The 16,029-nt window shown below is 36.4% G+C and overlaps 1 protein-coding gene across 1 annotated transcript in view; it reads right to left on the bottom strand.

The window, feature by feature from the left end:
* Positions 1-16,029, bottom strand: part of PFKP (phosphofructokinase, platelet) — a 146,069-nt gene that overhangs the window by 64,036 nt on the left and 66,004 nt on the right. The window contains 5 exon segments of the mRNA XM_053713842.1: positions 6,310-6,405; positions 6,588-6,696; positions 6,791-6,835; positions 10,896-11,061; positions 15,713-15,902. Coding sequence (XP_053569817.1) covers positions 6,310-6,405; positions 6,588-6,696; positions 6,791-6,835; positions 10,896-11,061; positions 15,713-15,902 — 606 coding nt within the window.

The following is a 16,029-nucleotide window of genomic DNA, read 5'->3' as shown; positions in this document are numbered from 1 at the left end:
TAATTAGAAGGCCGCTAAATGCCGCTGCGCATCACACGTGTATTATGGCTAGCAGTGAAGGGGTTAATTAGGTAGCATGTAGGAGCTTGCAGGGTTAATTTTAGCTTTAGTGTAGAGATCAGCCTCCCACCTGACACATTACACCCCCTGATCCCTCCCAAACAGCTCTCTTCCCCTCCCCCACCCCACAATTGTCCCCGCCATGTTAAGTACTGGCAGAAAGTCTGCCAGTACTAAAAAAAAAAGCTATCCTTGATAAAACATAAATAAAAAAAAATGCATATTTACATATGCTGCTCTGGAGGATCCCCCCCTTAGCCCCCAACCTCCCTGATACCCCCCCAAACAGCTCTTTACCCATCCCCCTCTAACTTATTAGTAGCCATCTTGGTACTGGCAGCTGTCTGCCAGTACCCAGTTTATAGTAAAACCTTTGTTTTATTGTTATTTTAAAATAGTTTTCTGTAGTGTAGCTTGCCCCCCCCCAAAAGACAAACCCACCACCCCTCCCAGATCTCTTAGATCGATATAAAATAATATATATTTTTGGCAATCACTGCCACTTTTCCCCCATACATGTTCTGTAGTGTAGCGGTTCCCACCCGCTTCCTACCCCCCCCCGCGCGCCTGCGCGCGCGCACCCTCGTGCACCGCGCGCGCACCCCGCGCGCGCACCCGGCGTTCCCGCCCACGATCCCAGCCCCCCCGCCACATCATACGGCCCATCGATGGCCGCCCACCCGCCTCCCAGACTGGCTCCCACCCACCAACGAAACCGGCCATCGATGTCCGGTACAGAGAGGGCCACAGAGTGGCTCTCTCTGCATCGGATGGCCAAGGGGGGGTTATTGCAGGATGCCTCGATGTTGAGGCATCACTGCAATAACCGGAAAGCAGCTGGAAGCGAGCAGGATCGCTTCCAGCTGCTTTCCAGACCAAGGACGTACGCCACACGTCCCTCGGTCATTAAGTGTATTTTTTTAGAGGACGTGTGGCGTACGTCCCTTGGTCGTTAAGGGGTTAAACAACAAATATTCTGGTATTGACTGTCCCTTTAAAAACTGCTTAGTGCCGTTTTTTTTTCTTCTTTTTTAAAAGATGCTAATATTTTTTTTTCTGAAAGGCACTACACAAATTTTTTGGGGGCAGTTGGGGCACATTTTAAAAATTAACCAGAGGTCTGACCTCTAGTTATTTTTTTATGCAGTAATTTCTACCGTGAGCTCACGGTAGCAATAACCAGCCACTTGTAATGGCTGGTTATTTATCGCAAGCCGTAAATGGTTGAATGTGCTAATTTACAGGCATGCGATAAATTAGCGCTAAATTTGTAATCTAGCCCTAAATGTTTTAATGTAATCTTATAGTGCTGCGGAATCTGTTGGCGCTCTAAAAATAACCAATAATAATAATAATAATACATATAATAAAAATAGCCTTATGGTCCTTTAAAACTTTATTAAATGATGTACATAATATTTAACAAGAAAATAATTTACTATTTATAGACATTTTAAATGTCAGCACCTTTTGAAAAATATAATCTATAACAGGAACTGTTTTGGATCCATTTACATAAAAGGATCTGATTTCATTCTGTTATTGTTTAATGCAATTCTAAACAAATCTGGATAATATTACAGGAGGTAAAATATCAGTAAAACATGTATTTTCCTATTCAGTTCACACAAATTAAAAATAATGTAAATTACAATATTAACAAGTCCAATAAAGTTTGAAAATTGCTATATAATAGATGTAACAGAATGAATATAAAAAATGTTATCCTGATTTTAAGAGTGATACAATGAGGGCCACAAAATACAGTAGAATATAATTATTAACAAGTGCATAATAAAAAGACAATGCAATAACACTTACTCTTAATTTTAAATAAGCAGTAGATTTTTTACTTCTGACAAATTTATTTTACCCCCGTTTGCCGGCCCCCTGTATCATGTGACAGCCATCAGCTAATCCCAGACTAGTATACGTATAACCTATGAACTTGTGCACATGCTCAGTAGGAGCTGGTGCCTCTGAAAATGTTAATATGAAAAGAATGTGCAAAATTTGATAATAGAAGTAAATTAGAAAGTCTCTTGAAACTGCATGTTCTATTTAAGTCATAAAAATTTTATTTTGACTTTAGAGTCCCTTTAAATGGACTTTGCTGATGCCTTGAGTGCTGCAATCTTCTGACTTGGGTGGAAGCACTATGCATTTGTTTACTCGTCACTCATGCGTGTAAATGGCGCTTATGCCTTATCTAGATCATCATCATCATCATAAGCAGCACTTACTAATTTGTGTCAGCCGTTCCATCAGGGATAATAATACATTAGCCATTTAATAACCTGTGGTTGCTTGGAGAAAGCTACAATAATCTATGTGGGAGCTGCTGTTAAAATATATATATATAGCGCAACCCCAGCTTCATTACTACATGTGGAAACGGACAGATAATATCAATTAACTGGTTGCCAACTTCATGAGAAACAACAGTTAAAGGGACATTAAAGGGACAGTCTACAATAGAAGTTTTAATGTTTTAAAATATAGAAATTCCCAATATTATCCATTCCCCAGTTTTGCATAACCAACACAGTTATAATAATATACTTTTTACCTCTGTGATTACCTTGTAGCTAAGAATCTTCTGACAGCCCACTGATCACATGACTATTTAATTATCATCTATTGACTTGCATTTTAGCCAATTAGTGCTGTGTTGTGCTGACTCTTAAATAACTCACCGGGCGTGAACACATTGTTATCTATATGGCCCACATGAACTAGCAGTCTTCTGTTGTTAAAAGCTAATAAAAAAGCATGAGATAAGAGGCGGTCTATAGTGGCTTAGAGACAGGCAGAAATTTTGAGGTTTAAATGTTATAAAGTATATTAATATAACAATGTTGGTTGTGCAAAGCTGGGGAATGGGAAGCAAAGCTAAAGGTAAACAATAACAATTTTGGTGTAGAGTAGACTGTCCCTTTAAACACCTCAAGATATTAATATAAATTGTTTAATTAACAAGTTTGCAATATACTTTCATTATTTATTTTGTTCTTTCCTCTAATTTAATTCTGAAAATTGTGGACTTTCCAATTCATGTTAAACAGTGCAGACACAGCTATATTCCACACAGTCATAGGTTGCACACTCTAGTAAGCCATTTTTAACCATTCCTAATTAGCCTCAGCAGAAAAGGTAACCTAAGTTACAATATAGTGGCGCCCACTGCTTTATGGACATTATTAACTTTACCCTTATTTTTTCAATATTTAAACAACTAATATAATTTTTAAAAATACATATACAAATTATTCCCAGGGTAATCTTTGCTCTGAATACATCATTCAAGCAATGATTTATTTAGCGTTTAATGTCCCTTTAAAGACACACAAACACCTAGTAATTAATAGAGTTAAAAATTTAAAAAAAACCTTGCAATAAATATAGTGAGTGATTTTAAAAATATTTGAATGAAATACTTTTACTGCCATAAAAATGTAATAACCAGACTTCACCCACGGATTTCCTTCTTTGCAGGAGCCAATCCAAACTTGTTAATGAAGTAGACACAGGTAGCCATAATCATGTTAGCAAATTGCCCATTCTTTTGTGGTTCCTTATCTGATAATCTCTGCTAGAACCAATAATGAACAGATATGTGACAGAGTTAGGCTTGTGAAGCCAACCGTGTGCTTTTCCAGCTGCCAGAATAGTAAAACTCTTAAATTTCAGCAGTCAACCCTAGATGTCTATTATGTGAGGAATTTAGTGCTGCTGCGCTGTCATCCAGATGTTAGTGAGCCCTAGACTATGGCTTGAGCGCTAAAATATTACTTTTCATTTTTAATAGGAGCATGAATATAGAAGTGCTATTGATTTAACTCAAGTGATGTTAATATTTCTGCACTCTACTTGTAGTCTAGGCCAAAATGTTTAATAAATGCTTCGTAAAAGAACCTTTGTAATGTACCTTCTTAATTTTACCTGCTTTTCCTGCAATTTAACATGAGAGTCTGGAGTAGCTAATACAGGATTTTGGACTATTAACCTAATGGGTGTATTTGTCAAACTGCACATGGAGCTTTGGAGACCTTTGCAAGCCCATGCGAGACTGCAACTCCAAATTAAAGGGACAGTCTACTCCAGAATTGTTATTGTTTAAAAGATAGATAATCCCTTTATTATCCATTCCCCAGTTTTGCACAACCAACACTGTTATATTAATATACTTTATACCTCTTTAATTACTTTGCATCTAAGCCTCTGTAGACTGCCTCCTTATTTCAGATATTTTGACATACTTGCATTTTAGCCAATCAGTGCTGATTTCTTGGTAACTCCACGGGAGTGAGCACAATGTTATCTATATGGCAGACATGAACTAGCACAGTCTAGTTGTAAAAACTGTCAAAATGCACAGAAATTAAAGGGCTTAGAAATTAGCATATGAGCTTACCTAGGGGTTTAGCTTTCAACAAAGAATTAAAAAAAGCAGATTTTATGATAAAAGTAAATTGGAAAGTTGTTTAAAATTGCCTACCCTATCTGAATCATGAAAGTTTAATTTTGACTAGACTGTCCCTTTTAGAAGCAGTAGTCTTAATTCTAGGTGGTATAGATAAATCATCCCAGACTAATTTGTTCGGCAATATTGACAACACTGCTTGTCCTTACTGACCACAGCTAATGTTATATAATAATATAAGGGGCCTAAATATTCTTGTCCTAACTAACCACAGCTAATGTTATGTAATAATATAAGGGCTCTAAATATTCTTGTCTGAACTGACCACAGCTAATGTTATATAATAATATAAGGCCTCTAAATATTCTTGTCTGAACTGACCACAGCTAATGTTATGTAATAATATATGGACTCTAAATATTCTTGTCCTATCTAACCACAGCTAATGTTATATAATAATATAAGGGCTCTAAATATTCTTGTCCTAACTAACCACAGCTAATGTTATATAATAATATAAGGGCTCTAAATATTCTTGTCCTAACTAACCACAGCTAATGTTATATAATAATATAAGGGGCCTAAATATTCTTGTCCTAACTAACCACAGCTAATGTTATGTAATAATATATGGACTCTAAATATTCTTGTCCTATCTAACCACAGCTAATGTTATATAATAATATAAGGGCTCTAAATATTCTTGTCCTAACTAACCACAGCTAATGTTATATAATAATATAAGGGCTCTAAATATTCTTGTCCTAACTAACCACAGCTAATGTTATATAATAATATAAGGGCTCTAAATATTCTTGTCCTAACTAACCACAGCTAATGTTATATAATAATATAAGGGCTCTAAATATTCTTGTCCTAACTAACCACAGCTAATGTTATATAATAATATAAGGGCTCTAAATATTCTTGTCTGAACTGACCACAGCTAATGTTATATAAAAATATAAGGGCTCTAAATATTCTTGTCCTAACTAACCACAGCTAATGTTATATAATAATATAAGGGCTCTAAATATTCTTGTCCTATCTAACCACAGCTAATGTTATGTAATAATATAAGGGCTCTAAATATTCTTGTCCTAACTGACCAAAGCTAATGTTATATAATAATATAAGGGCTCTAAATATTCTTGTCCTAACTGACCAAAGCTAATGTTATATAATAATATAAGGGCTCTAAATATTCTTGTCCTAACTGACCACAGCTAATGTTATATAAAAATATAAGGGCCCTAAATATTATTTCCCTAAAAGGCCACAACAAACGATATACAATAAACAATAATAAAGAGGCTACATTCCTTGACTGAAAAAAATCAATGCAAATATTGCAAACAAGACCATTTTAATTGCCTTTGAAGCCTTTATTTTGTGTGCAGATGATTAAATAAAATAGGTTTTTTTTCCTTTCAAAACCAGATATGAAGTTGATTAGAACATAATGAGCTACCAATATGCATTTGCTGTGTGTAACAGTTCTGCGTTGGCGTTATTTTTATTTTCTGTCTTTAGAGTTATGCTGTCTGCGTGACTGCCTTTAGTCTGAGCCTGGTGATTAAGAACAGGAATGTTTGCTGCCTTTGAGGAGTTGTGTATTTCTATTGCACCGAGTCTGCTTATGTAACACTGATGCAACTGCTTCTGACTCGCACGGTGAAGCGACATATCTGTCTGTTACATAAATAAGCTTAAAAATATGCTGAGGTGGCAGAGAACAGAATATGAATGTCTGAGTGCCTGTAGGGAAACAGCACAGACATTTTGTTCTGAGGAGACCATAAAACAGGCCTGAAGCTGTTACTTACCTCCTTAATAAACTCAGAAGTGATTGGCTTGTTATGACTATCAATGGCGCCTTCTGAGACAATAATAATGTTCAGTCTTTTCCTTCTTGCGCGATTCTGGTGGGTAAAAAAATAATATATCCTCAAAATGTCTGGCAAGTACAAAGTCAATGAAGGCAGGAGGAATAGTTCTAGCGCACATACACAGTGCTTGTTTGTCTAACTACACCCCAATGCTTTACAATTATCCCTCACACAACCGTTATTTAACTTGCTGCTGTCTCAGATTTGCAGTTTACCTCAGAAAGTTTTGTACACAAGAGATCCTCCCATCCCTCTTCCGGTGGATATTCAGGGATAAACACCCAGTCTGCACCGCAGGCTAAGGCACTCACAAGAGCTAGGTACCTACATGGCAAAGGGAAGAAAAACAATTGTCACTGTCAGTTTTGTTACTTACTGCATTATGTTATCATTAAAACAAACATCACAAATTACATACCCACAGTGTCGCCCCATGACTTCCAAAACAAACGTCCTCTGATGACTAAAATAAAAAGATATACATTATTACTTATATATCGGCATTACAGATGCAGAATTCTGCTGTATATAAGACATCATTGTCTTGTTAAGTAGCTGCATTGCTGTATAAGTCTGCTGTGTGCAACCTTAAAAGGGTATTAAGCATTAAATAAATGCAAGACAGAATGATCTATTCTCAATGAGCCTGAGAATAATATTAGATGGATTTTTTTTTATTATATTAGTTGTTTAATCATTGAAAAACATTATAACCTAGGTTTCCTTATCTGCTGAGGCCAATAGAGATAGTCATGGGTCACTAGTGTATGCAAACAATGAAACTTAAAGAGACAGTCAAGTCCAAAAAAAACTTTCATGATTCAAATAGGGGATGCAATTTTAAACACTTTTCCAATTTACTTTTATCTCCAATTTTGCTTTGTTCTCTTGGTGTTCTTATTTGAAAGCTAAACTTCTTAGACCTTGAAGGCCACTTCTAATCTGAATGCATTTTGACAGTTTTTCACCACTAGAGGGCATTAGTTCATGTGTTTCATATAGATAACATTAAGCTCACGCACTTGAAGTTACCTAGGACTGAGCACTAATTGGCTAAAATACAAGTCTGTCAAAAGAAATATGGGGGCAGTTTGCAGAGGCTTAGATTCAAGGTAATTACAGAGGTAAAACATGTATTATTATAACAGTTTGTTATGCAAATATGCGGAATGGGTAATAAAGGGATTATCTATCTTTTTAAACAACAACAATTCTGGTGTTGACTGTCCCTTTAATAGTGTTACGTATAGTGTCTGCACTTACACTTTTTTTTCAGAGTCCTGGGACTCTACTGCTTACTGGCTCATAGGGACAACTGACGCAGAGAAAAAGTTGGTTTATTCAATTAAGGAAACCCCATTTTTCAAAAAAGCAAAGCAAAACAATGACAGTGGCAAGTTCAAACTCAAGTATAGATTGGCTCCTCCATATAAGGAAAATGGTGAGTGAAGTTTGACTATTGAAAAACAATTACAGCAAATAAGGTGTTAATCTGTTATAACAACATTCAGACTCTGCTACTATGTTAGTATATTAGTAAGTAAAGTTTTTTAAAAGGATATGAAACCCAATGTGTTTTTCATAATTCAGACAGAGCAATTTAAAAAAAGTTTCCAATTGACTTCTATGATCAAATTTGTACCGTTCTCATGTTAAGGGATATCTAGATAGGTAGTGTGCACAAATCTGGAGCACTACATGGTAGGAAACAGTGCTGCCATCTAGTGCTTTTGCAAATGTATAACATTCTTGCAAAACTGCTGCCATATTGTGCTGCAGACTCGTGCATGCTCCTAAACTTACCTTCCTGCTTTTCAACAAAGGATAAAAAGAAAACAAAGAAAAAGTTATATTAGAAGTAAATTGAAAAGTTTTTTTTTTCTTTTTCTAGTTAGTATGGAAACCTTGTTTTTTTCCTAAAAATACCCACTGTCATATATTATAAAATAAATATGTTCACTTGCAAAACAGAAGAAATATTGTGATATCCTTTGACTAATTTTTACAGGGCTATAGTTTTGTTTTTTTATAAATCACATGACTACATCGTATGTCAAATATTTAACAAAAGAGAAAAATCTATAATTATTGTAATTACTTGAGTTATTTAAAACTAGACACAATCTCCAGATATTAAGTGACCAACTGTGTGTTCTTTCCATCCTGTTCCTGGAATGGCAGTCTGGATGGCAAATTCCCAACAGCAATTACCACAGTTTATACTCAACAGAGTTTCTGGGATGAACCAAAAAAGGAAGTGCTGAGTATAAAAGTCTCATCACATCAGACTGAGCAAGCATCAGTCCCTTCATGGTACAAACAAATATTCATGTTTCTAATCAGTTATATGTAAAGCTGGAAAACCCAGGATAATATAAGAGATCTCATTAAATCTTTGTACAGAAAATTGTGAACATGCAGATGAAGAACACCAAACACTATGTAGATCCCCCTGTAGTCAAGAAGTTTAAAGGGACATCATACTCAAATGGCAAATAACTTGAAATTAATGCAGCGTAACTGTAAAAAGCTGGCATGAAAATATCACCTTATCATCTCTATGTAAAAAGGGAAGATGTTTTACCTCAAACTTTTGAGGTAAAATATCTTCCTTTTTTTACAGGTAATATTTTCTAGTCAGCTTTCAAGTGCTTCAACATTTGGGTATCATATCCCTTTAATTCTGTCCCTTTCATTCTTTGTTGGTAGAGAAAATATAGTATTACTTGGATCGATTATGTGACACCTTCAATAAAATGCAAATTAATATAAATGTAATTCTAGCTACTAGTTACATGGCTCAAAAACTATATATTTCTTTAACTCAAACAGCTAATATTAGCGTGAGCCATGTGGAGCCCAATGCAACTCTACACTACTGGTATCAGGTTGTGTGAACAGTTATCAGCTCATTAGGTATATATAGTGGCATGACAATATCTACTCATGCCAGTTGGGAGCAATTCAAGTATTCATACTGGAAAACATGAATCATTTGGGATGACAGAGTATTGAGAATGTTGGCGTGCTTTCAATAACTGATTTGGCGTCATGTGTAGCACGGTGTTAAATTGTAGGTATTGAATGTATGTAGTTGCAGTTTTTCCTTTTAAAACAATAACTATGTATGTATCTTCTATAAAAGTAAGTCTCAAATGCAATATTTCTGGAGATACTTACATCTTCTGCTTTTAAAGTGAGGTATTTTAATGTTAAAGGGACATGAATCCCAAAAATTTTCTTTCATGAGTTAGACAGAACATGTGATTTTAAACAAATTCTCAATTTGCTTCTATTATCTAAATGGCTTCATTCTCTTTGTATACTTAGTTGAAAAGGATATCTAGGTAGGCTCAGGAGCAGCAATGCATTACTGGGGGCTAGCTGTTCTCATTGGTTCACCAGATGTCTTCCCAGTAGTGCATAGCTGCTCCTTCAAAAAGGATACCAAAAGAATGAAGCAAATTGAATAAAAGAAGTAAATTGGGAACGTTGTTTAAAATTACATGCTCTTTTTGAATCATGAAAAATAAGAAAAACTTTGAGTTTCATGTCCCTTTAATGATTATTGTTAATGTTAACAGTTAACGGTAATCTTTTAACCACTCAGCTTATATGTATTGCATTCTATTGCAGCAATGTGATTAGTACTGTAGTTTATGCACGATGGGAGCTATTTTCAGTCTAATGTACCTTTTAATACCATTACTGAAACATCCTTTTATTAAAGAAATGAATGATTGAAAGGACATTTTTAACAATATGATCATTTATTTATTATGGATAAAACAAAAAATGCTGCTTCTTATTACTTATTTTTGACAAGTGCATATCACACTATTTAGTATTTTCTTCCCCTGACAGATGTACAAAGCCCTGTAACAGATCCCTTTCCCCTATTAATATTAAGTGATCTATTATTCAGAGATTTTTTCTTTTATATATATATATATTTCACAAATGTTATAAAATGGCATTACTACTGGTCTTACAATATCACCAGTGGAATGTTTGGTTTTAACCCAATATGTTATACTGGTGACATTCTGTTCCTGTAACATTATGTCAGGCAACACATGTATCAGAAATTCTCATTATACAACAAAATATCTGCATGCAAAGTAAATGTTTTAAAAGGTATTTGAAATTGTCTTTTATTGTCAAAATTTGTATTGGGTTGCAGTCCAGGGACACACCCCTTCAAGCAACTGTTGATTGTTATCTCATTCCCCTTGGCTGTGGCCAATTAGGGGAACATATAAATAAGCTCATGTACAAATCAAGTAATCACTGTGCACCATGTAGAAGAGTAAGGGTTTTGAGTTCTACGGAATGTGCTCTAACCTCTCTTGGTGAAAAATAAACTGCAACTTGCAGATCAAAACTACAGGAAAAGCAGGCATAATAAATAATGCAAAGCTGTTTTTTTCTATGCATAATTAAACCTGAAATAGAAAATTACATTTTAAGTTTAAGTTTATTGTCTATTTTATGTAACATTTATAACAAGTAATTTATTTTACCTTTGAGCTGTTGTCATAATAGCATCCACAACCTCAATAATCCTGTGCAAGGCAGAGTCCGTTCCAATTGTCATGTCAGTTCCACAAAAGTCATTGTCAATGGATCCGACCATTCCCACAATGTTTAGGTGAGAATATTTCTCTGCAGATGAAGCTTCAATTTTTCCTAGACAACAGCAATGGCAGTTTTGAGTGGAAATACAATTCTAATATTTCTGTGTAGCTCCATAGAAAATAAAAATCCTGTAAATCATAGTTTAACCTGTTTAAAATCTGTTAGAAATGTACAGCAAATATTTTTTAATTAAAATTACATAAATGTGATATTACGTTTAATAAATCACTTGAATTTAAAAAACAATGTGCTATCTAATGAAAAAAATAGAACATTCCAATCAATCCAGACCTAAACGCCCTCCCTTACTGAGTTTTCTTTCATAACGGTGGTGAGAGTCCACAATCCATTACTCCTGGGAATTATACTCCGGGCCACTAGGAGGAGGCAAAGATCCTGAAACTCCAAGAGCCCTTAAAACCCCTCCGCCTTACTGGAAACTAGTCTTGACTTTGCCTTCATAGGAAGAAGGTGAAGAAGGGAGGTGCTCCAGGTGTTTGTGAGAAGGGTGCTCAGACTGATTTGTGGCACAGTTTCCCCTCAGAGAGCTACAGTATCATGGTCAGGCAGCTTCTCACCTTTTGTCACAGCGCACCCAGAGTCCCTGTCGGTTCACCTATCCTCCAGAGCCATTGGAGGGTTAGGGGTCTGTGTATGGATGGCTGAATCCTACTGTCTGCTCTGGCTGGTCCTCTAGCGCTACCTGCCTGCCAGCTGTAGGCAGTTACCTAATTAGCAGCCTTTATAAGCAGCTTCCTGTTTCCTGTCTATGCCTGTGTATTGGTTTTTTTCTGGGTGTGATTTTTTAATAGTGCAAATTACTTCTGTGTACCGACTTCTTGCTTGGATTTCTATTGCTCTTCTGGATTGCTAATTGGACTGCAGTTTGGATTCCTTGACTCTTGACTCTTCTCTGACTACTCTCCTGTCTTGTGATTTTGGATGTTTTTATTATCCCTCTGGTTTTTTATCCTTCTGCCTGAACTCACCATTCCTTCTGGACTGTGATTTGGTACTTTCTCTGCCAGTATGTTGACAATTCTAACTAGGGATTGAGGATACCAATGTCACTACTGAGCTTTGTTTAAAGACCCCAATCCCTTGAAACAAATAAATAAATAAATTTGTACAATGTAGAGGAGTAAAGGTGCTGTGTATTAAACTCTAAACTGTAAAAGGGTGTAAAGAGAGGTGAAAGAACCAACTCTTAAAAGAATACACATATAGCACTATATAGTGCTATATGTGTATTCTTTTAAGAGTTGGTTCTTTCACCTCTCTTTACACCCTTTTATTGTTGACAATTCTGCCTGAACAACTTTGCTTGGCCTATTTATACTAGACATGTTGTGGGTTAAACCCTTTGTGCTGGGACGCTGTGTTCCCATAATCACTTCCTAACCAGAGGGTCCCTTCCTGAATGGACATTATCTCTTTAGGCAGTGACAGAGGGATGTTTTATGAGTATGGGTAGTGGCACAAGAACACTCTATGGGAGTTAGTCACAGGCCTGCCACAGGTGTCACAGGGACCAGACCCTAGCCTCCACCTGTTGGTTTTACTTTATACTCTATATATTCTATAGCTCATCTGCTCTCATGCTAACAGCAATGGATTGGCTATCTACTAGAAGCAGTTATTGCTGCTTATGGTAGGTCCAGTAGTATAGGTGCCTTTCAGAGAAGTTTATAAGTTATATTTATATAAGTAACTATAGGCACCTAGTTAAGCCTGTAGGCTATTAGTAGGTAATCAATTCTAGATATATCACAGCCTGGGGACTATTCTATAAGGTTTTTTTGTAAAGGTTTGGGTATATAGGTACCTTATTTCACCCTATTTGTTTAGCGCATCAGCATTTTACTTTCATGCTTCTTTTTTTGTTAACGCACATTGGCTTGTGTATGAGAGTCGGCTTCTTACTGCATCTGCATATTTGTGCTCGTTGCTTTTTTGCACGCTGGATTTTTTTGTTTGGGTTATGCGCATGTTGTTTTTTTCGTACCACACCTGTACTTAGCACACGTCGGGTTTTTCTCACACGTTAATCGCTTATGCTTGTTTTGCGTACACCTTTAGGTGCGCCATTTGACGTTTTTGTGTTGGATTATTTAGTGCATCAGATCTTCAGACGCTCTTTAGATAAGCATTCATATATTCTATATGGATATTAAATGCTCCTGAAGTTTGCTTAAGCCTCTGGTAAGGGGTTAGATCTCATTGCTTCCAAGTGCTGCTTTATTTGGGTGCAAGGTTAATGTATTTACCCTACCTATTATTGCTATGTTTAAATTATATTCTGTTATTTGATTTTCTCATTGCCTGCCTGTTGATATTCATAATGGAGCATACTGATTCTTTCTCCTCTTCTGTTATTACTAGAACCCCAAAAGCCACAGATCCTCTGAACGCTTTCCTACTAATGTGTCTCTTTGTATGGATGTATGGAACATCTTACACATATTTGCTCTAGGATTTAAAGATTTTGTACGCTTTACTATATCTGAGATGTTGCCGGCCGTGCCCCCTCCAAGTAAGCGTAAGAAAGTGGTTTCTGATAATCCTTTTACTAGTGTGACTGATTTGACTAAATCAAAGTCTGTTAAGCTTAATGCTCCAGATTCAGACCCTAGTGCTTCTGATTCATCCTCAGAGGGTGAAGTATTTATAGATAATCGAGAGTCAGTCTCTGATCAGGAAACTGAATTGTCCGCTTTTTCATTTAAGTTTGAACTCCTTTGTTCACTTTTAAGGGAAGTGCTATGTACTTTAGGGGTCCAAGATTATATACTTACTGAGTATAAGTCTGTTAAACAGCTGAACTTAATTTTTAACTTCCTTGTTATGTCACTTGAAGTATTTTCAGTTGCTAAGACTTTTTCTAAGACTTGTGTCCCTTTTAATCCTGCTCAAAGATTTAAAAGTAGGTTAAATTGACCTGCTTCTAATGTAGAAATTTGGGAAACTATTCTTAAAGTGGACATTTTCCACTTTGGCTAAATATACTACTATTCCTCTGGAAGATAGTATTTCAAACAGGGAGTTTGGGTTCTTCAGGAAGCGAAGTTGCTCGTAAATATTTTGGCTCTTTGTGCAATTTTTAGGCTCTTCAGTTTTGGCCTCTCTTGAGAAGAGAAACTTATCCGCGTTTCCAGTCAGACAATGTAACAGCAGTGGCTTACATCAATTCCCCCTACCTTATTTTCCATGCTGATAAGGTGGTCCTTCGTACTAAATTAGGGTTTCTCCCTAAGGTGGTGTAGGATCGAAACATTAATCAGGAAATTGTAGTTCCTTCTTTTTGTCCTAATCCTTCTCTCATAAGGAACATCTTTTGCATAACTTGGATGTTGTGCAGGCTCTAAAATGTTACTTACAAGCTGCTAAAGATTTTAGGCAATATTATGCCCTGTTTGTTGTTTTCTCTGGAAAGCATAAGGGTTAGATGGCCACTTCTACTACTCTGTCTCTTTGGTTGAGAAGTTTGATTCGTTTAGCTTATGAGACTGCTGGACAGCAGCCTCTAGAGAGAATTACGGCTCATTCCACTAGGGCTGTCTCCTCTTCTTGGGCTTTCAATAATGAAGCTTCTGAGGAACAGATTTGTAAGGTGGCAACATGGTCCGCTCTGCATACTTTTTCCAAAATTCTACAAATTTGATACTTTTGTCTTGGCTGAGGCTTCCTTTGGGAGAAAGATTCCTCAAGTGGTGGTGCCTTCTGTTAAGGTCCTCCTGCCTTTTTCTCCCTCCCTGTTCATTCCGTGTCTTCTAGCTTGGGTATTGGTTCCCACTAGTAATTGGAATGATGTTGTGGACTCTCCATGTCATAGAAAAAAAAACAAAATTTATGCTTACCTGATAAATTTCTTTCTTTCCGGACATGGAGAGTCCACGACCCCGCCCTCTTTTTAATTATAATCGGCAGTTTTTTTTAAGTAAAGCTCAGTCACCTTTTCACCCTTGTGTTTCTTCTTTTTCCATTTTCCTTCAGCTAAATGACTGGGGATTATGGGTAAGGGAAGTTACACTTAACAGCTTTGCTGTGGTGCTCTTTGCCTCTTCCTGCTGGCCAGGAGTTGAATATCACACTAGTAATTGGAATGACGTTGTGGACTCTCTTAAGACCGCTACTCCTTAACTCGTCCGCCTACCTCTCAGGTGGCTGACAGCAATCAGCCCGATTGGATACGATCAGGTTGGTTGACACCCCCTGCTAGCGGCCAATTGGCCGCGAATCTGCAGGGGGTGGTATTGCACAAGCATTTAATGAGAAATGCGTATGCAATGATAAATGCCGACAATGTATGCTATCGGCATTTATCGATGTGTGGGGGGACATGATACGCTACAGCACAATGATAATTTGTCCCCAATATGTTCAGCTAGCCCTCGGTAGTGCATTGTTGCTCCTTGATAAATTCGACTATAGAACTAAATTGGAAAGTTGTTTAAAATTGTATACTCTATCTGAATCATGAGAGACAAAAATTGTGTTTCATGTCCTTTTAAAGATATCCATGTATGTTTAATATAAAGTATTTGTTAATTACAGAACTTAATAAAATAAAAGCTAATAATGAATGCTTTAACAGGACACCTAAAAACTGAACCAGTGGACAGAACCTAAAACCAGAATTATTAGACATCATTTAGGAGATCTGAAATCAATAAAGTGTCTAATGCAGTGTTAATTAAATTACCTTCTTTCACAAGTTCTTCCAGAAGACCTTTCCATTCTGTGCGGAAAAGGTTAGCACCAGTCAAACTGCCATCTCCTCCAATAACACACAGATTAGTGATTCCGCGATGAACTAAATTTTCTGCTGCTTTAAGACGACCTTCACGGGTACGAAACGACTTACAGCGTGCACTGCCGATGACAGTACCACCCTAAACAAGAAAATCACAAAGATTTGGTAATGGGAGAGACAAGTTTAGTAATATAAAAATCTAATATATTAATAATGTTTTATCAAGTATCAGATACTGCTAGAGCTTGAGTTATATATCTTAAATA

The sequence above is a fragment of the Bombina bombina genome, chromosome 5 (genome assembly GCF_027579735.1).
Source record: "Bombina bombina isolate aBomBom1 chromosome 5, aBomBom1.pri, whole genome shotgun sequence".
In the NCBI taxonomy this organism is placed as follows: Eukaryota; Metazoa; Chordata; class Amphibia; order Anura; family Bombinatoridae; genus Bombina; species Bombina bombina.
This window is presented reverse-complemented; position numbering and strand designations above follow the sequence as displayed.